Below are 21380 nucleotides of genomic sequence, written 5' to 3' on the forward strand. Positions count from 1 at the left end.
GAGCTGAAGGGAGTATTTATAGACGAGGTGAAGGTGGTCTTTATAGACCAACTGAAGGGAGTCTTTATAGACGAATTGAAGGGAGCCTTTATAGACGAGCTGTAGGTCGTCTTTATAGACGAGCTGTAGGTCGTCTTTATAGACGAGCTGTAGGTCGTCTTTATAGACGAGCTGAAGGGAGTCTTTATAGACGAGCTGAACGGAGTCTTTATAAACGTGGTGAAGGGAGTCTTTATAGACGTGCTGAAGGGAGTCTTTATAGACGAGCTGAAGGGAGTATTTATAGACGAGGTGAAGGTGGTCTTTATAGACCAACTGAAGGGAGTCTTTATAGACGAATTGAAGGGAGCCTTTATAGACGAGCTGTAGGTCGTCTTTATAGACGAGCTGAAGGGAGTCTTTATAGACGAGCTGAACGGAGTCTTTATAGACGAGCTGAACGGAGTCTTTATAAACGTGGTGAAGGGAGTCTTTATAGACGAGCTGAAGGGAGTATTTATAGACGAGGTGAAGGTGGTCTTTATAGACCAACTGAAGGGAGTCTTTATAGACGAATTGAAGGGAGCCTTTATAGACGAGCTGTAGGTCGTCTTTATAGACGAGCTGTAGGTCGTCTTTATAGACGAGCTGTAGGTCGTCTTTATAGACGAGCTGTAGGTCGTCTTTATGGACGAGCTGAAGGGAGTCTTTATAGACGAGCTGAAGGGAGTCTTTATAGACGAACTGAAGGGAGTCTTCATAGACTAGCTGAAGGGAGTCTTTATAGACGAGCTGAAGGGAGTCTTTATAGATGAGCAGAAGGCAGTCTTTATAGACGAGCTAAAGGGAGTCTTTATAGACGAGCTGAAGGGAGTCTTTATAGACGAGCTGAAGGGAGTCTTTATAGACGAGCTGAAGGGAGTCTTTATAGACGAGCTGAAGGGAGTCTTTATAGACGAGCTGAAGGGAGTCTTCATAGACGTGGTGAAGGGAGTCTTTATAGACGAGCTGAAGGGAGTCTTTATAGACGAGCTGAAGGGAGTCTTTATAGAAGAGCTGAAGGGAGTCTTTATAGACGAGCTGAACGGAGTCTCTATAAACGTGGTGAAGGGAGTCTTTATAGACGTGCTGAAGGGAGTCTTTATAGACGAGCTGAAGGGAGTATTTATAGACGAGGTGAAGGTGGTCTTTATAGACCAACTGAAGGGAGTCTTTATAGACGAATTGAAGGGAGCCTTTATAGACGAGCTGTAGGTCGTCTTTATAGACGAGCTGAACGGAGTCTTTATAAACGTGGTGAAGGGAGTCTTTATAGACGTGCTGAAGGGAGTCTTTATAGACGAGCTGAAGGGAGTATTTATAGACGAGGTGAAGGTGGTCTTTATAGACCAACTGAAGGGAGTCTTTATAGACGAATTGAAGGGAGCCTTTATAGACGAGCTGTAGGTCGTCTTTATAGACGAGCTGAACGGAGTCTTTATAGACGAGCTGAACGGAGTCTTTATAAACGTGGTGAAGGGAGTCTTTATAGACGAGCTGAAGGGAGTATTTATAGACGAGGTGAAGGTGGTCTTTATAGACCAACTGAAGGGAGTCTTTATAGACGAATTGAAGGGAGCCTTTATAGACGAGCTGTAGGTCGTCTTTATAGACGAGCTGAAGGGAGTCTTTATAGACGAGCTGAAGGGAGTCTTTATAGACGAGCTGAAGGGAGTCTTTATAGACGAGCTGAAGGGAGTCTTTATAGACGAGCTGAAGGGAGTCTTTATAGACGAGCTGAAGGGAGTCTTTATAGACGTGGTGAAGGGAGTCTTTTTAGACGAGCTGAAGGGAGTCTTTATAGACGAGCTGAAGGGAGTCTTTATAGAAGAGCTGAAGGGAGTCTTTATAGACGAGCTGAACGGAGTCTTTATAAACGTGGTGAAGGGAGTCTTTATAGACTAGCTGAAGGGAGTCTTTATAGACGAGCTGAAGGGAGTCTTTATAGATGAGCAGAAGGCAGTCTTTATAGACGAGCTGAAGGGAGTCTTTATAGATGAGCAGAAGGCAGTCTTTATAGACGAGCTGAAGGGAGTCTTTATAGACGAGCTGAAGGGAGTCTTTATAGACGAGCTGAAGGGAGTCTTTATAGACGAGCTGAAGGGAGTCTTTATAGACGAGCTGAAGGGAGTCTTTATAGACGAGCTGAAGGGAGTCTTTATAGACGAGCTGAAGGGAGTCTTTATAGACGAGCTGAAGGGAGTCTTTATAGACGTGGTGAAGGGAGTCTTTATAGACGAGCTGAAGGGAGTCTTTATAGACGAGCTGAAGGGAGTCTTTATAGAAGAGCTGAAGGGAGTTTTTATAGACGAGCTGAAGGGAGTCTTTATAGACGAGCTGAACGGAGTCTTTATAGACGAGCTGAACGGAGTCTTTATAAACGTGGTGAAGGGAGTCTTTATAGACGTGCTGAAGGGAGTCTTTATAGACGAGCTGAAGGGAGTATTTATAGACGAGGTGAAGGTGGTCTTTATAGACCAACTGAAGGGAGTCTTTATAGACGAATTGAAGGGAGCCTTTATAGACGAGCTGAACGGAGTCTTTATAGACGAGCTGAACGGAGTCTTTATAAACGTGGTGAAGGGAGTCTTTATAGACGTGCTGAAGGGAGTCTTTATAGACGAGCTGAAGGGAGTATTTATAGACGAGGTAAAGGTGGTCTTTATAGACCAACTGAAGGGAGTCTTTATAGACGAATTGAAGGGAGCCTTTATAGACGAGCTGTAGGTCGTCTTTATAGACGAGCTGTAGGTCGTCTTTATAGACGAGCTGAACGGAGTCTTTATAAACGTGGTGAAGGGAGTCTTTATAGACGTGCTGAAGGGAGTCTTTATAGACGAGCTGAAGGGAGTATTCATAGACGAGGTGAAGGTGGTCTTTATAGACCAACTGAAGGGAGTCTTTATAGACGAATTAAAGGGAGCCTTTATAGACGAGCTGTAGGTCGTCTTTATAGACGAGCTGAAGGGAGTCTTTATAGACGAGCTGAACGGAGTCTTTATAAACGTGCTGAAGGGAGTCTTTATAGACGAGCTGAAGGGAGTCTTTATAGACGAGCTGAACGGAGTTTTTATAGACGAGATGAACGGAGTCTTTATAAACGTGGTGAAGGGAGTCTTTATAGACGTGCTGAAGGGAGTCTTTATAGACGAGCTGAAGGGAGTATTTATAGACGAGGTGAAGGTGGTCTTTATAGACCAACTGAAGGGAGTCTTTATAGACGAATTGAAGGGAGCCTTTATAGACGAGCTGAAGGGAGTCTTTATAGACGAGCTGTAGGTCGTCTTTATAGACGAGCTGAAGGGAGTCTTTATAGACGAGCTGAAGGGAGTCTTTATAGACGAGCTGAAGGGAGTCTTTATAGACGAGCTGAAGGGAGTCTTTATAGACGAGCTGAAAGGAGGTTTATAGACGAACTGAAGGGAGTCTTCATAGACTAGCTGAAGGGAGTCTTTATAGACGAGCTGAAGGGAGTCTTTATAGATGAGCAGAAGGCAGTCTTTATAGACGAGCTGAAGGGAGTCTTTATAGACGAGCTGAAGGGAGTCTTTATAGACGTGGTGAATGGAGTCTTTATAGACGAGCTGAAGGGAGTCTTTATAGACGAGCTGAAGGGAGTCTTTATAGACTAGCTGAAGGGAGTATTTATAGACGAGGTGAAGGGAGGCTTTATAGACGAGCTGAAGGGAGGCTTTCTAGACGAGCTGTAGGGAGCAGGGTTTAAAATCCAGCATCTAAAAACATTAGCATTAGCTGTACACTTCAACTGCTACACAATATTCACACACACGGCTAAATAAGCAACCGAACGCATATTTATTTTTGTACATTTTTGCTTATTTCGTTTTTGACGCATAATCTTTTTTTCGTCAGGCATAATCGACAACCACGCTACATATTTAGCAGTCGGCTAACCATTCGTCGAATAAAATCAGCAACTGGGGGATGTTTTTCCGATTAATGTTGTCAACGCGCAAATGAAAAAAGTAGAATTTTAATGTCAAAGAAGCGATTTATTTATTTATACTTATACTAAGAGAAGATACATATTTAATTATTAATATTAATTAATATCCATCATATGGTCGAAAATATATGTATTTTTATTTTTAACAGCCTGTTTGAAACACACCCAAACTTTAGTTTTCGAAATAATTTGAAAAACGCATAAGAGTTTGGTAGCATTTCTTACGCATTCATTTTTTTATCGACATACATAGACATTAGGCAGACTATTGATTAATGCCCGTAATTTCTAGCCCTAGGTAACCGGGTAGGTAGCTACCTATTAGTTATCTTTACCTACGTGTTTGGTAATTTCTACGTGCCATTTACCGAGGCGTGTAAATTTTGAAAGCACGTGGTAACATTGGTGATTTTCATTCATGATTTCGTAAAAACATTGCCACATATAAGTGTTTTATAATTTTTAACACATTGCCAACGATCCACCAGGCAAAATCCTTGGTGTAAGTAACACGGCCGTTTTCGACCCGGTAACGTTACCTATGGATTGAAATTATGAAATTTTGCTTACACGGGGATATCTATGAACTCATAGATAACTACGCGTAGAAATTACGGGTATAAAAAATATATTTATTAACCGGCTTCAACAAAAAATCACAAGGCCTTACACCCCGTTTGCACTTAACCGGTTTAACACATTGGCTTTGGTTTTCAAATGTCAATTCCATAGCGTAAACGTTAAATAAATCGTCAAAAAGCTCTAGCGTAAACACCGTTTTAGAACGAAAAAGTAAAATTAATAATATTGTGATTTTTAACGCCTTACAGTTGGCAACACTGATCTCAGAAACGATTGTTTGCTGAAAACCTGGCTAAGCCGTTGAAACTCTGTTGCTTATTCACTTTTCTGATATGTGTTGATCACGTGTGCTGCAAAATATGAGTATGCGTGTACGATGTTTTTTTATTAAAGCGACAATATCAAGTAGCATCAGCATCGCTAGCAATATTTTTGTGAAATTTGTTGCTACATGTTGCCGTAGTTCATTGTTGCTAAACATATTTCGAAGAAATTTTAGCAGGCAAAGCTGCAAATATTCGGTGCTTTTGCTAATATGGCGTTAGCATTTTAAACCCTGGTAGGGAGGCTTTATAGACGAGCTGAAGGGAGTCTTTATAGGCGAGCTGAAGGGAGTCTAATAGACGAGGTGAAGGGAGTCTTTATAGACGAGCTGAAGGGAGTCTTTATAGACGAGCCGAAGGGAGTCTTTACAGACAAGCTGAAGGGAGTCTTAAAGACGAGCTGAAGGGAGTCTTAAAGACGAGTTGAAGGGAGTCTTTATAGACGAGCTGAAGGGAGTCTTTATAGACGAGCTGAAGGGAGTCTTAAAGACGAGCTGAAGGGAGTCTTAAAGACGAGTTGAAGGGAGTCTTTATAGACGAGCTGAAGGGAGTCTTTATAGACGTGGTGAAGGGAGTCTTTATAGACGTGGTGAAGGGAGTCTTTATAGACGTGGTGAAGGGAGTCTTTATAGACTAGCTGAAGGGAGTCTTTATAGACGAGCTGAAGGGAGTCTTAAAGACGAGCTGAAGGGAGTCTTAAAGACGAGTTGAAGGGAGTCTTTATAGACGAGCTGAAGGGAGTCTTTATAGACGAGCTGAAGGGAGTCTTTATAGACGAGTTGAAGGGAGTCTTTATAGACGAGCTGAAGGGAGTCTTTATAGACGAGCTGAAGGGCGTCTTTATAGACGTGGTGAAGGGAGTCTTTATAGACGTGGTGAAGGGAGTCTTTATAGACTAGCTGAAGGGAGTCTTGATAGACGAGCTGAAGGGAGTCTTTATAGACGAGCTGAAGGGAGTCTTGATAGACGAGCTGAAGGGAGTCTTTATGGACGAGCTGAAGGGAGTCTTTATAGACGTGGTGAAGGGAGTCTTTATAGACGTGGTGAAGGGAGTCTTTATAGACTAGCTGAAGGGAGTCTTGATAGACGAGCTGAAGGGAGTCTTTATAGACGAGCTGAAGGGAGTCTTGATAGACGAGCTGAAGAGAGTCTTTATAGACGTGATGAAGGGAGTCTTTATAGACGAGCTGAAGGGAGTCTTTATAGACGTGGTGAAGGGAGTCTTTATAGACGAGCTGGAGGGAGTCTTTATAGACGTGGTGAAGGGAGTCTTTATAGACGCGGTGAAGGGAGTCTTTATAGACTAGCTGAAGGGAGTCTTTATAGACGAGCTGAAGGGAGTCTTTATAGACGTGGTGAAGGGAGTCTTTATAGACGAGCTGGAGGGAGTCTTTATAGACGTGGTGAAGGGAGTCTTTATAGACGCGGTGAAGGGAGTCTTTATAGACTAGCTGAAGGGAGTCTTGATAGACGAGCTGAAGGGAGTCTTTATAGACGAGCTGAAGGGAGTCTTGATAGACGAGCTGAAGAGAGTCTTTATAGACGTGATGAAGGGAGTCTTTATAGACGAGCTGAAGGGAGTCTTTATAGACGTGGTGAAGGGAGTCTTTATAGACGAGCTGGAGGGAGTCTTTATAGACGTGGTGAAGGGAGTCTTTATAGACGCGGTGAAGGGAGTCTTTATAGACTAGCTGAAGGGAGTCTTTATAGACGAGCTGAAGGGAGTCTTTATAGACGAGCTGAAGGGAGTCTTTATAGACGAGCTGAAGGGAGTCTTTATAGACGAGCTGAAGGGAGTCTTTATAGACGAGCTGAAGGGAGTCTTTATAGACGAGCTGAAGGGAGTCTTTATAGACGAGCTGAAGGGAGTCTTTATAGACGAGCTGAAGGGAGTCTTTATAGACGAGCTGAAGGGAGTCTTTATAGACGAGCTGAAGGGAGTCTTTATAGACGAGCTGAAGGGAGTCTTTATAGACGAGCTGAAGGGAGTCTTTATAGACGAGCTGAAGGGAGTCTTTATAGACGAGCTGAAGGGAGTCTTTATAGACGAGCTGAAGGGAGTCTTTATAGACGAGCTGAAGGGATTTTCTATAGACGAACTGAAGGGAGTCTTTATACATGAGCTGAAGGTAGTGTTTGTAGACGAGCTGAAGGGATTTTCTATATACGAGCTGAAGGGAGTCTTTATAGACGAGCTGAAATTAGTCTTTACAGACGAGCTGAAGGGAGGCTTTATAGACGAGCTGAAGGAAGTGTTTGTAGACGAGCTGAAGGGAGTCTTTATAGACGAGCTGAAGGGAGTCTTTATAGACGAGCTGAAGGGAGTCTTTATAGACGAGCTGAAGGGAGTCTTTATAGACGAGCTGAAGGGATTTTCTATAGACGAACTGAAGGGAGTCTTTATACATGAGCTGAAGGTAGTGTTTGTAGACGAGCTGAAGGGATTTTCTATATACGAGCTGAAGGGAGTCTTTATAGACGAGCTGAAATTAGTCTTTACAGACGAGCTGAAGGGAGGCTTTATAGACGAGCTGAAGGAAGTGTTTGTAGACGAGCTGAAGGGAGTCTTTATAGACGAGCTGAAGGGAGTCTTTATAGACGAGTTGAAGAGAGGCTTTATAGACGAGTTGAAGAGAGGCTTTATAGACGAGCTGAAGGGAGTCTTTATAGACGAGGTCAAGGGAGTCTTTATAGACGTAGTGAAGGAAGTCTTTATAGACGAGCTGAAGGGAGTCTTTATAGACGTGGTGAAGGGAGTCTTTATAGACGAGCTGAAGGGAGTCTTTATAGACGAGCTGAAGGGAGTCTTTATAGACGAGCTGAAGGGAGTCTTTATAGACGAGCTGAAGGGAGTCTTTATAGACGAGCTGAAGGGAGTCTTTATAGACGAGCTGAAGGGAGTCTTTATAGACGAGCTGAAGGGAGTCTTTATAGACGAGCTGAAGGGAGCCTTTATAGACGAGCTGAAGGGAGTCTTTATAGACGTGGTGAAGGGAGTCTTTATAGACGAGCTGAAGGCAGTCTTTATAGACGAGCTGAAGGGAGTCTTTATAGACGAGCTGAAGGGAGTCTTTATAGACGAGCTGAAGGGAGTCTTTATAGACGAGCTGAAGGGAGTCTTTATAGACGAGCTGAAGGGAGTCTTTATAGACGAGCTGAAGGGAGTCTTTATAGACGAGCTGAAGGGAGTCTTTATAGACGAGTTGAAGAGAGGCTTTATAGACGAGTTGAAGAGAGGCTTTATAGACGAGCTGAAGGGAGTCTTTATAGACGAGGTCAAGGGAGTCTTTATAGACGTAGTGAAGGAAGTCTTTATAGACGAGCTGAAGGGAGTCTTTATAGACGTGGTGAAGGGAGTCTTTATAGACGAGCTGAAGGGAGTCTTTATAGACGAGCTGAAGGGAGTCTTTATAGACGAGCTGAAGGGAGTCTTTATAGACGAGCTGAAGGGAGTCTTTATAGACGAGCTGAAGGGAGTCTTTATAGACGAGCTGAAGGGAGTCTTTATAGACGAGTTGAAGAGAGGCTTTATAGACGAGTTGAAGAGAGGCTTTATAGACGAGCTGAAGGGAGTCTTTATAGACGAGGTCAAGGGAGTCTTTATAGACGTAGTGAAGGAAGTCTTTATAGACGAGCTGAAGGGAGTCTTTATAGACGTGGTGAAGGGAGTCTTTATAGACGAGCTGAAGGGAGTCTTTATAGACGAGCTGAAGGGAGTCTTTATAGACGAGCTGAAGGGAGTCTTTATAGACGAGCTGAAGGGAGTCTTTATAGACGAGCTGAAGGGAGTCTTTATAGACGAGCTGAAGGGAGTCTTTATAGACGAGTTGAAGAGAGGCTTTATAGACGAGTTGAAGAGAGGCTTTATAGACGAGCTGAAGGGAGTCTTTATAGACGAGGTCAAGGGAGTCTTTATAGACGTAGTGAAGGAAGTCTTTATAGACGAGCTGAAGGGAGTCTTTATAGACGTGGTGAAGGGAGTCTTTATAGACGAGCTGAAGGCAGTCTTTATAGACGAGCTGAAGGGAGTCTTTATAGACGAGCTGAAGGGAGTCTTTATAGACGAGCTGAAGGGAGTCTTTATAGACGAGCTGATGGGAGTCTTTATAGACGAGCTGAAGGGAGTCTTTATAGACGAGCTGAAGGGAGTCTTTATAGACGAGTTGAAGAGAGGCTTTATAGACGAGTTGAAGAGAGGCTTTATAGACGAGCTGAAGGGAGTCTTTATAGACGAGGTCAAGGGAGTCTTTATAGACGTAGTGAAGGAAGTCTTTATAGACGAGCTGAAGGGAGTCTTTATAGACGTGGTGAAGGGAGTCTTTATAGACGAGCTGAAGGGAGTCTTTATAGACGAGCTGAAGGGAGTCTTTATAGACGAGCTGAAGGGAGTCTTTATAGACGAGCTGAAGGGAGTCTTTATAGACGAGCTGAAGGGAGCCTTTATAGACGAGCTGAAGGGAGTCTTTATAGACGTGGTGAAGGGAGTCTTTATAGACGAGCTGAAGGCAGTCTTTATAGACGAGCTGAAGGGAGTCTTTATAGACTAGCTAAGCGGGTAAAATAAGGTCGTTTGTTAGATCGTGAATTAAACCGCCACGTATTAAAAAGGTTCAGCTGGATAATAAATAATGCGACAACAAATCAATAAAGGATCGGATTACGGCTCCTTTAGTGACTAAGTATACCCTTAGCCTTTAGGCCAAGGAGGGTATATACACTTTCGTTTCAGAATATTTGGAGTCGATTTAGCCATGTCCGTCTGTCTGTCTGGCTAAACTAAATTTTGCACTTCGTAATATATTGCCTAATCTTAGTTTAGGTTCGAAGATGGGCCATATCGGTTCACTCCCGTGGGTACCTTCCTCACAAAAGTTATAAATCTTCTGTAAAATTGTGTGAACGATATCTCTCGATTTGGCCTAAACTTGGCACATCATATTATTCCTTCCGGATATCGATCGGATTCGAATATGGACTATATCGGGCCACACCGTGAGAATTCCTCCCCTGTTATCTTCGTCACGGTGCTCTTGAAGCAACATTAAATGGAAGGTGCTTACACCTGGGAAATTTTTGCGGATTCTAAAACTACAATGTTTATAGATGAGAAAAATAACAAGTAAGAAAGTATCAGTCAGCTGAGCCGACAGAGATATACCCTCAGCCTGTGCAAATTTAAACACTTTTTTCACAAAAAACTTATGTATTTAGGGGGTTTCAAAATTTTGGTCGTGAACCGACAAAAATGTTGATTAGGATTAAAGTTCAAAAATTTTGAGGAAAGGTACTTAAAGGAATGGACCGACATACACCATGGGGGGTGCCATAGGGGGTTTTTACACCCTTCGGGCTTTTTTCTGAAGAAGTATGGACTTGCCCCTGAAACAACTTTTACCATCGTGATTGAGGCAGCGAATGTAAGTTGCTTCAACAAAAATCAAAGTGATTCAATAGCAGGTCTTAAAGTGAACTTATCAAAAATCTTGTGTGGGAGGTACGGGATGGAGTGGAAAAATATAGTCCATATTCGAACCTGATCTTTATCTGGTAGACATTATGAGAATGTCTAAAGTATGGACCAAATCGGTCACTGCCATCAAGAGTTATCATGCGAATATTTTTGAACTTTTGTGGGGTAGGTACCTGAAGGAGTGGACCGATATGACTTATCTACGAACTTAAACTAAGTTTGGAAACAATATTACGAAGGTCAAATTTTGGCCGGAAATGGCATTCCCGTTCGAGAATTATCTTGCGCTTCCACCCATACACATGGTGTCATAGGGTTTGTTTTTCAACTTTCAGGCTATTTTTTCAGGAAGTATGGACTTGCCCCTGAGGAAACTTGTACCTTCGTATAGGGGACAGTGAATACAAGATGTTACAACAAAAACCATGGCGATTCGAGAGCAGGTCCTAAACTGAACTTTTCCGAAATTTTGTGTGGGAGGTACTCGAAGGAGTTTACCGATTGAGTCTATATTGGACGCTCACCTAAGTCTGGTAGACATTTCATAATGTGCAAAGTATGGACCAAATCGGTTACTCCCTTCAAGAATTATCGTACGCACAAATTTTCCGAAAATTTTCGAACTTTTGTGGGGGAGGTACCGGAAGGAGTGGACCGATATAATCCATCTTTGAACTTGAACTAAGTTTGGACAAAATATTACGAAAGCCAAATGTTGGACCGAATCGGCAGATCCGTTCGAGAGTTATCTTGCGCTCCAACCACTACACACGGTGTCATAGGGTTTTCATGCTATTTTCTCAGGAAGTATGGACTTGCCCCTAATGAAACTTATAGCGTCGTATAGAGGACAGCGAATATAACTTGCGTAAACAAAAATCAAAGCGATTGGAGACCAGGTCCTAAACTGAACTTTTCCGAAATTTTGTGTGGGAGGTATCCGAAGGAGTGGACCGATTGAGTCCATATTGGAACCTCATCTAAGTTTGGTAGAAATTACACGATGTGCAAAGTATGGACCAAATCGGTTATTCCCTGCAAGAGTTATCGTGCGCACAAGTTTTGCGACAATTTTTGAACATTTGTGGGGGAGGTACCTGAAGGAGTGGACCTATATGGCCCATCTTCGAACTTAAATCGAATATGGGCAAAATATTTCGATACCCAAAATTTGAACCGAATCGATTGATCCGTTCGAGAGTTATCGTGCGCACCAGCCAGACAGACGGACAGGCAGACGGACAGACAGACGGACGGACATTGCTAGATCTACTCAAAATTGTCTGAAACTCATTTCGTCCAAACATACTTGGGGTCTAAAACCATTATTTCTATGAGGCACATTTTCGTCGTATCAAAGTGTATATACCCTCCTTAGCCTAAAGGCTGAGGGTATAATTAAATTGTAATCAAACATTTTTTTATACCCTCAGCCTTTAGGCTATGAAGGGTATATACACTCTCATACGGGCAAAATGTGCCTCATCGAAATAATGGTTTTAGACCCCAAGTATGTTTGGACGAAATGTGTTTCAGACAATTTGGAGTCGATTGAGCAATGTCCGTCCGTCTGTCTGTCTGTCTGTCTGGCTGGCTGGAGCGCACGATAACTCTCGAACGGATGAACCGATTCGGTTCAAATTTTGGCTTTTGTAATATTTTGCCCAAACTTAGTTTAAGTTCGAAGATGAGCTATATCGGTCCACTCCTTCCGGTACCTCCCCCACAAAAGTTCGAAAATGTTCGGAAAATGTGAGCGCACGATAACTCTTGAAGGGAGTAACCGATATGGTCCATACTTTGCCCATCGTGGAGCGTGTACCAGACTTAGATCAGGTTTTAATATGGACTCAATTGGTCCACTCCGTCGGGTACCTCCCACACAAAAATTTGGAAAAGTTCAGTTTAGGACCATCTCTCGAATCGCTTTGATTTTTGCTTTAGCAACTTGTATTCACTGCCTTCCATACGACGGTATAAGTTTCATCAGGGGCAAGTCCATACTTCCTGAGAAAATAGCCTGAAAGTTGCAAAAAAACCCCTATGACACCGTGTGAGGAGGTTGGAGGGCAAAATAACTCTCGAACAGGTCTGCCGATTCGGTCCAAAGTTTGGTCTTAGTAATATTTTGTCCAAACATAGTTTAAGTACGAAGATAAGCCATATCGGTCCACTCCTTCAGGTACCTCCCCCACAAAAGTTCAAAAATGTTCGGTAAAATTGTGCGTACGATAACTCTTGAAGAGAGTGGCCGAATTGGACCATACTTTACACATCTTAATATATCTACCAGATATAGATCAGGTTCAAATATGGACTATATTTGTCCACTCCATCCGGTACCTCCAACACAAAATTTCAGATACATGTTCACTTTAAGACCTGCTTTCGAATCACTTTGATTTTTGTTGAAGCAACTTGCATTCGCTGCCTCAATTGCGATGGTAAAAGTTGTTTCAGGGGCAAGTCCATACTTCTTGAGCAAACATCCCTGAAGTTGTAAAAAACCCCTATGGTACCATATGTAGTGGCTGGAGATCCATTCTTTTTAGTATCTCCTCCGCAAAACTTTTGATCTCTAATCCTAATCAACATTTTTGTCAGTTCAAACGCCCAAAATTCCCTAAATACATGCGTTTTTTGGGAAAAAATTGTTTCAATATACACAGGCTGAGGGTATATCTCTGTCGGCCAAGCCGACTGATACTTTTTTACTTGTTTATTCGAAAGATCAATACGTGACATTAACATTTGAAAATGATTTCGGGCATATGGGCACCGCGGCTGTTCTTGACGAAGTGCATTCTGGACGTCCAATTTTTGGGCACTTTTTCGAGCACTGCTGGCCGTATGTCACGAATAACACGAACAATGCTGGCCTCCAAGGCATCAATTGTTGCTGGTTTATCAGCATAAACCAGTGACTTCACGTAGCCCCACAGGAAAAAATCGAGAGGTGTCAAATCGCACGACCTTGGAGGCCAATTGACAGGTCCACTTCTCGAAATCAACTTATCGCCAATTTTTGATTTCAATAAGTCGATGGTTACGTTCGCCGTATGGCACGTAGCGCCATCCTGTTGAAACCACATCTCCTCCGGATCAATGTCATCCATATTTTCAAACAAAGAATCATTGATCATGGTGCGGTAACGATCTCCATTGACCGTAACGCGAGCTCCGGCCTCATTTTTGAAGAAATAAGGTCCGATGATGCCACCAGCGTGAAAACCGCACCATACGGTGCATTTAGCTTAAAAAAACACCCTTTATAAATCTCAAAAATGGTAAAACCAAGGAACAAGTCATAACGGTCAATCCTCTAGAGAATTTTCACAGCTACAACATTTTCCTTAGCCCCATTCCGATAGAACTAGTGGTTTCCAAGCAATATCGCGAAAACCTGACATAAACCTAAAAATGTGAATTTTGACCGCGATTTATTTAAAAATCCCTCTAGCTATTTTTTTTTTTGTTTTGGATTTTTCTAACCTAGGAACATTGATGTTTTAAAATCCGCAAAAACTTCCCAGGTGTAAGCGGTTTTCACTTAAAGTTAGTTAAGGCGTACCATGTATGACGTTGTTTTATAAGGTAGCGATACAGTCAATGCATTGTCCCAATTTGAACTTCTATATCTCACTAACGGTAAAACCTACGAACATTGCAGTTTCAGAATCCGCAAAAAACTTCCAAGGTGTAAGCACCTACCAATTAAAGTTGCTTCAAGAGCACTAAGAAGGCAAGAACGCAGTAGGTGATCCTACCTGAAGGGTGTCTTTCTTCAGCGTTTCTGGGTATAATAAAACCTCTATACCAGGTCAAATATATATTTATAATTATTTTTAAAAATTATTTTCTTAATTAATTTAAAACTTTTGTTTACGACTTTTCCATTGAAAATTCTTATGTGATCTCCTCCACTTAAGCCAACTTATAAATCTACTTCAAACATTTATTGGGCAAATTATCATTAAAAATAAATTGTTGCTACCAAAATTTGACACTTTGCAAAAACCCGTCTGATCTCCATCGAACTGAAGAAGTCAGCTCTTGTGAATCTGTTCAATTTTTATTATTTTTTTTTTTTTTTTTTTGCAAACATTTTAATAATGTGCATATCCAACCAACCATCGATCGGTAGGTACATCGATCCGCTAATCATGTTTATTTGTCATTGGCGGCATATTGATTTGTCAATGACATTTAGGTTTCAAATTTCAAGTAGTAGAAGAAACAAACAAAAACAACAAACAAATCATTTGTTTATGCCTGAACTGTGGCACTCCAACGGAACATAACTATTTTTTTGCAGATATATTTTTTTCTTCATTTTACGATGATAAATGAATTGAACGATCGCTTGATTTTGATTTGCAGTTCATCCGTCTCTAATCGTTTGATTTGTATATTTTTTTTGGCGTTTTAATATAAAAGACGTTTTCTGCGAATGGTCAAATTAGTTGGATACCACCTTCATCCAGTACAAGAAGTTTTGCAAGTCTTTTGAATATTATTGAAATTGTGAGTGTTTTAAAAAGATTGTAATTTATATTAAGAAAAAATATGGAACTTAAACTTATTTACTAAAGTGAAGTTTGTTTAGAGTTGATAATTTTTGAAAAAGTAAAAAATACAAAATAATATTAAAAATTGTTGGAAAAATAAGTTAAATAAAAATAAATTCAAATTTTGATAAAATGCAAAATAACTCAAGTGAAGCAGTCATAATTTTACAGTAATTTACAAATACCTTTTTCAACATTTACGAATTGTGTTTGAAATAATGAAATAATAGTTGGAATTGAAGATTTCAAATATATTCTTCGATCCTGAATGAAACAAATGAAAATATTGAAATTTTGCTCATGTTGAGCAGTTCGAACTCCCGTCCTACTGTATGTAAGGCATCAGGTTAAATTATAAAATATGTTCACGGTGCTCTTGAATCAAATTTAAATGGAAGGTGCATACAGCTGGGAAGTTTTTGCGGATTCTGAAACTACAATGCTCATAGATGAGAAAAATCAAAAAATAAAAAAATCGCCGGAGCGCTTTTTAAATAAATAGCGATTCAAGTAGACATTTTTAGGGGTTGTTTAGGTTTTTGCGATTTTGCTTGGAAACCGCAAGTCCTATCAAAATAGGAATAAAGAAAATGTTGTAGCTATCAAAATTCTCTACAAGATTGACCTTAATGAAATTTTCGTAGGTTTTACAACTTTTGAGATATAGAAGTTGAAATTGGGACAATTCAAATTCAATTCAATTCTGTATCGTCTCCTTATAAAACTATGTCATGACTGCAATTTCCCAACATAAACGTATATATCTAAAAAAATGGTACAACCTAGGAAAAATTACATAAGCCAGTCTTGTAGAGAATTTTCACAGCTATAAGATTTTCTCAGGTCCCATGCCGATAAGACTTGCCGTATTCAAGCAAAATCGCGAAACCCTAACAAAAAAACCTAAAAATGTAAACTGAGCTTCTTTATCTCAAAAATGGTACAGCCTGAGAACAAATCATAAACATCAATCCTGTAGAGAATTTTCACAGCTACAACATTTGCTTTAGCTCCATTTCGATTGGACTTGCAGTTTCCAAGCAAAATTGTGAAAACCTAAAAAACACCTAAAAATGTGAATTTTGACCGCGATTTATTTAAAAATCCCTACAGCAATTTTTTCTTGTTTTTGTATTTTTCTCATCTATGAATATTGCTGTTTCAGAATTCACAAAAACTTCCCCGGTGTAAGCAGTTTTCATTAAAAGATAGTTAAGGCGCACCCTTCATGACATTGTTTTATAAGGGGGCGATACAGTCCGTGCATTGTCCCAATTTGAACTTCTATATCTCAAAAGCAGTAGAACCGACGAAAATACCGTAAAGGTCAATCTTGTAGAGAATTTTCATAGCTACAACATTTTCTTCAGTATCATTTTGGTAGGACTTGCGGTTTCTAAGCAAAATCGTGAAAACCTAAACAACCCCTAAAAATGTCAACTTGAATCGCGATTTATTTAAAAAGCGCTCCGGCGATTTTTTTATTTTTTGATTTTTCTCATCTATGAACATTGTAGTTTCAGAATTCGCAAAAACTTTCCAGGTGTAAGCACCTTCCATTTAAATTTGATTCAAGAGCACCGTGTGAGGGTATAATTAATTATTGATACACTTGGTCTGTTCCAGTACTGCAAGAATCTATTAATTTTTACTTTTTTTTCGATAACATTAAGGAAAAAATGTTATCGTGTTAAAAAATAGTAGCTTCTTGCAGGTTCTGGAACAGAGCAACTGTTTGAACATGAACTGCTGCCTGCCATACACCTGGAACATGCCACAATTTCGTGAAGATTCATTATAGAGTGTCTAAGGACGAACGTAAACCTGTTGGGCGCCACCGTTGACCTTTATGGACTCGTATGCTGTCATCCCTTCTGCCTTGTCCGCCCTTACAACGCAGATATCTGTAGAAACTATTCCCAATCTAGGCTCTTAAAGACATTTAGTAGATTTTGCAGCTAATTATTTCTTCCATGCAACGATTAGGATTATACAGCCCATGATCGGTCACCAGAGCCTCGTTTGTGTGAATAAAGGACACCAATTTTCAGTATACATTGTTGTTGATCTCCAGATCTGGGATTATGTCTGCTTCGATGGATTATAAGGACAAAGCTAATGGAGTTAGTTGAGTAGGTTTGGCAGGGCAGCTAAAAGGTAGATTGTGTCCTGTGGGCAGATATTTTACACGGTGTCATTAATCCTTACCCTATAGGAAATTAGATGGCTGAACATCCCTAACGTGGTAGAGCCAAAACTAGTTTGGTTAGTCGTGGTAGCTAACGCTCCTAAGCGGCGATAAGTTGGGGATGTTTTCCGAGGACCGCATTCACACGACCCTTGTTTATGGCATCTGCGATTGCATCTGTGTGAATGCAATTCAAACCTGCTTGATGGGTTTGTTGATCTAGGGATTATCTCTTGTAACGTTGGACCTATCTTTCTATATCATGAAGATACCTCCTGACATGCCTGTGTGGGGATCATAACCACCATATGGTGATTAGGATGGCTTTCACGGTGATACCCGAGCAAATACTGCAACGAAAGAATGACATTGTGTTGCTGTACTGGAAGAATCTTTGTCTCCGCATGTAGATGGTCTACTGAAGACATGAGGAGGCACCCTGTTGCAGTTCTCAGGGCTGCATTCTGATACGTTTGAATATTATTCCATGTGTATCGCGGGCCAACCTCACGTCTTATAGCTTACCATAGACGGACCTAGGGCATTACATGTGGTCAACAAGGTTTCTATATCTGCCGATTAGGGACTTTAGGACCTTGTTCCTACATCTTTGCTTGTCGCAGATAGCTGTGGTTTGTGCGGATGATTTGGACATAGTGTCCGATGTGATCTCTATAATCTTGGAGCAGTTAGTGGTCGACATTTTGCTACCAATTGACCAGAACATTCAACCCTGTGCTCATGTCGGCAGCCCATGTGGCGATCAGAGTGACCGTAAATTTAGTGGCGGATATTTGCATATTCTTGCCATGAAAAAGGGCTGTAAGATCAGTAAATAGGAGTTCAGCGTTTCACAAATGACATCAGGAAACGTACCTGACGCCAAGATCGTACACTCATCCCCATAGGTTATGAGCTCAATGTCGTATGTAGGGGGTGGAATGAAGAAAATATATCATTCACCCTGGGGAACTCCCTGTTTCACTCTACAGGGTTTGGACTTTTAGTCCCTGATTTTCACATGCGACTGGCGTCCGGAGGGTTGTCTTCTCAATGTCCTAAAACGGCGTGGAGTGCTTGACAATATCAAAGGCTTGCTATAAATCAAGGGCCACCATCACTGTACTATCACACGGCTTGCTCTGGTTGAGTCATCGACTAATATGCGTGGAGATGACGAGCAGCGCTGTTGTGGTGCTGCTTAAGAAAGACGTTCAGATGATCGGTAACATGACGGTAACATCACATTTGTTGGGATCACTGTCTGGCTTCAGTAGCGAGACCACCCTGCCCATTTTCCAGACTTCGGCAATGGTGTGGGTTGCTAGCAACAGATTGAGAACTTTTATCAGATCCTCAACTCCGGACTCATCCAGCTCATTCAGCATTACCATGGTAAGGGCCCAACGCTTTGGATGTTTTAAGACCTCAGCACATAAGAAGCCTGACCACCTGGCTTTCTTGCTTTGCTTTTCGTCATTATTTTTTTTTTTTTTTGTCAAAAATGATGCAATGCGAGGAAGCCTGTCGGTGACGCTTCTTATGTATCGAGGCCTTTAGCGTTCCTGGTGGTATTCCCAACATCATCCATTGTACATTGTGCTGGTTCATCCTCGGCCGAAAGAGATCTAATGCTACATAGTATTTTTCTCTTAGTCCTGTCACATCTCTTCATATCAATCTGCGTATCGTCGCCGAACGTGACTGGGGTCATATCTTTCTTCTTTCCAGGGTTGGAGAGTAACTTAACCGTTGTCCACAAATAAATGTATTCCGTGTCCAATATTGCACCTCTTCAGATGTTTTAACAACCTGAGGTCACTGGGGAAATTTGGTATCACTTCGAGTATTCGACCAGCAGATATGTTGCGAGCGCTGCAGCAGTGATGATGTTTCTGAACGTCCTCTTTGCTACCCGAAAATCAGAAGGATTGGGCAGATCTCTCAAGCGGTGATTAGTGAGCTCTCTCAAACTTGACCAATAACTTTCCCATGATTGATGATAATGCGGCGTTAAGTGGTGATGAAATCGAGCCATCTGATGATGAAGACATTTATGGGGAGATGGTTGACCCAAGGGAAAAGACGGATTGCCAATTGACGTCATTTGTCAGACCAGTTGACACGATGGTTATATATGGCGAACTGTGACACTTTCCTCTAATTCTAGTAGAGGCATCATATTGACCGTGCAAAACGTAGAGCTATGAGCTTATCCAGCACTACATTCCTCTCGTCATTTCGGAGGACCGAATGCCAAAACTCATGATGAGCATTAGAGTCCCCGAAGACCAGTCTGTTATGACCTTCCAAAAGCGGGCTTATGTTGGGCCTATAACCAGGACTACAGCTATTTATCGGCGGGATATATACGTTGAGTAACTCTACCTCGGCAGTTCCACACCTGACCTGAAATATAGGTCTGTATTGAAAAGACTGGTACAGCAGAAAACCTAGTCCCCCACCTTCACTTCTGGAGCGATCCTTCCTCTGAACGTTCTAATCATCACAACGCTGTAAGCTGCAGTTGTTATTGAGCTTGGTTTCCTCCAACACCGTGAATATGATATTCTTCCGATTCATTAAATCCACTGTTTTCTCGTTCCTACTTCGGAGTGTATTGCATTTAAATTGCAAAAAGGATGCATTTCCAGGGATTTGGACAGTAACGGCTGGTGTTAAGAGCTGCGTATGCATCTGCTGTTGGAAGTACCGCGGTGGAGTCTCGTATTCAGTTAACGAGGATAACTGACTGGTTTCACGCGGCATGTAGCAACACAGTCCAGTTCGTTGTCCCTTACATGAAAGAGTACAGAGCAACCCATAGCATGCACCCACTGGCGGCATCTTCCCGGCTTCTATAGACATTTGCTGAAACAAATGGTGATTATATAGACCTTTTCTGCTGAAAGAAAAGGTGCTTCTATATAACCTTTCTCAAAGAAAGGGTGCTTCAGTAGACCATTTCTAAAAGGAAGGGTGCTTCTATAGCCCCTTCTTGAAAGAACATTTGCTACTACTACTACTACAACACCCTTTCTAAAAAAGGTGCTTCTGTAGGCCTTTTCTGCCGAAAGAAAGGGCGCTTCCATAGGCCCTTTCTGCGAAAAGAAAGCGTGCTTCTATAGGCCCTTTCTGCCGTTCTGTTGAAAGAAGGTCCACCAATCCTGTTATTGTTTTTTTTTTATTCATAGGCTGAAGATATTTAGTTGTCGGCAAAGCCGATTGATTCTTTTTCCACATAAGCAAAACTAGTGTACTTCTTGTTGTAGAGAGTACAAATATTATTTTTTCTTAGAGTCTTCTTCTTGTCATTTTTGTGTCACTTTTAATGTCGATCTGGTTTCTTAACCTTAATTTGCATTGCATTTATAGTTAATATTTTCAATGATGCAAAGCAGCTGCATACGAAAAAATTATGACGCAAACAAACCTAATTAATAAAAATTCATAATTCAACAACAACAAACCTGCATATATTTTAAACATAAACCTCTCTATCTCACACACCTTACTTATGTATGTTAATCCCTTTTCATTGTCTTCCAGTTCAAACTAAAAAACAACTAAAACCTGCTACCAAAATGAAACTCCTACTCATCACTTTTGCTGTTGTCTGCTTCGCTTGTGCTGCCATGGCTGAGGAAGAGCAGTACACCAGTAAATATGACAACATTGATTATAAAGAAATTTTAAAATCCGATCGTCTTTTCAACAACTACTACAAATGCCTAACCGATGAAGGTAATTGCACTCCCGATGGCCGTGAATTGAAAAAGATTTTACCTGATGCCCTGCAAACCGCCTGCTCGAAATGTAATGACAAGCAAAAAGCTGCTGCCGAAGAGGTGGCTCGTTTCGTCATCGATAACAAACCTATGGAATGGAAGGTATTGCAGGCTAAATACGATCCTGAGGGTGTTTTCTATGCCAAGTACAAGGATGAAGCTGCCAAGCGTGGTATTATAGTTTAAGGGAACACATCAGTCTGTATTTGTTCAACCCAGAGGCCCGTTAAGAATACTCGTTAATGATCACTAGAGAAGTTGTCATCCGTTTCAATGTTCTCTCCAAAGAATTTCATTGTTTTTAATGCATTTTTAGTATAGAATTGTTGTTATTGTTTTTTATTATTATGAAAGACAAACTCATTAAATAAAGTATTAAAATTTAAAAAAAAATATTAAGGAAGATGTTCATTAAAAAAACTTGGGTGGGGTTTCTAAACAAAATTAAGTAAAACACAATATGCGTTTCCGTACAC

At 41.1% G+C, this 21380-nt stretch overlaps 1 protein-coding gene across 1 annotated transcript; it reads left to right on the top strand.

The window, feature by feature from the left end:
• Positions 1-20700: 20700 nt before the first annotated feature.
• On the top strand, positions 20701-21090 carry LOC141406347 (ejaculatory bulb-specific protein 3-like). Its single transcript, XM_073991674.1, has one exon. It carries the CDS (start codon positions 20701-20703, stop codon positions 21088-21090), a length of 390 nt encoding a protein of 129 aa, XP_073847775.1.
• Positions 21091-21380: the final 290 nt, after the last annotated feature.

This window comes from Musca autumnalis, unplaced genomic scaffold (assembly GCF_047663935.1).
Source record: "Musca autumnalis isolate F117 unplaced genomic scaffold, ASM4766393v1 scaffold_5, whole genome shotgun sequence".
Taxonomy (NCBI): domain Eukaryota; kingdom Metazoa; phylum Arthropoda; class Insecta; order Diptera; family Muscidae; genus Musca; species Musca autumnalis.

Excerpts from the sequence above, each read along its gene's own strand:
- LOC141406347 (XM_073991674.1), top strand. The coding sequence starts at position 20,701 with ATGAAACTCCTACTCATCACTTTTGCTGTTGTCTGCTTCGCTTGTGCT.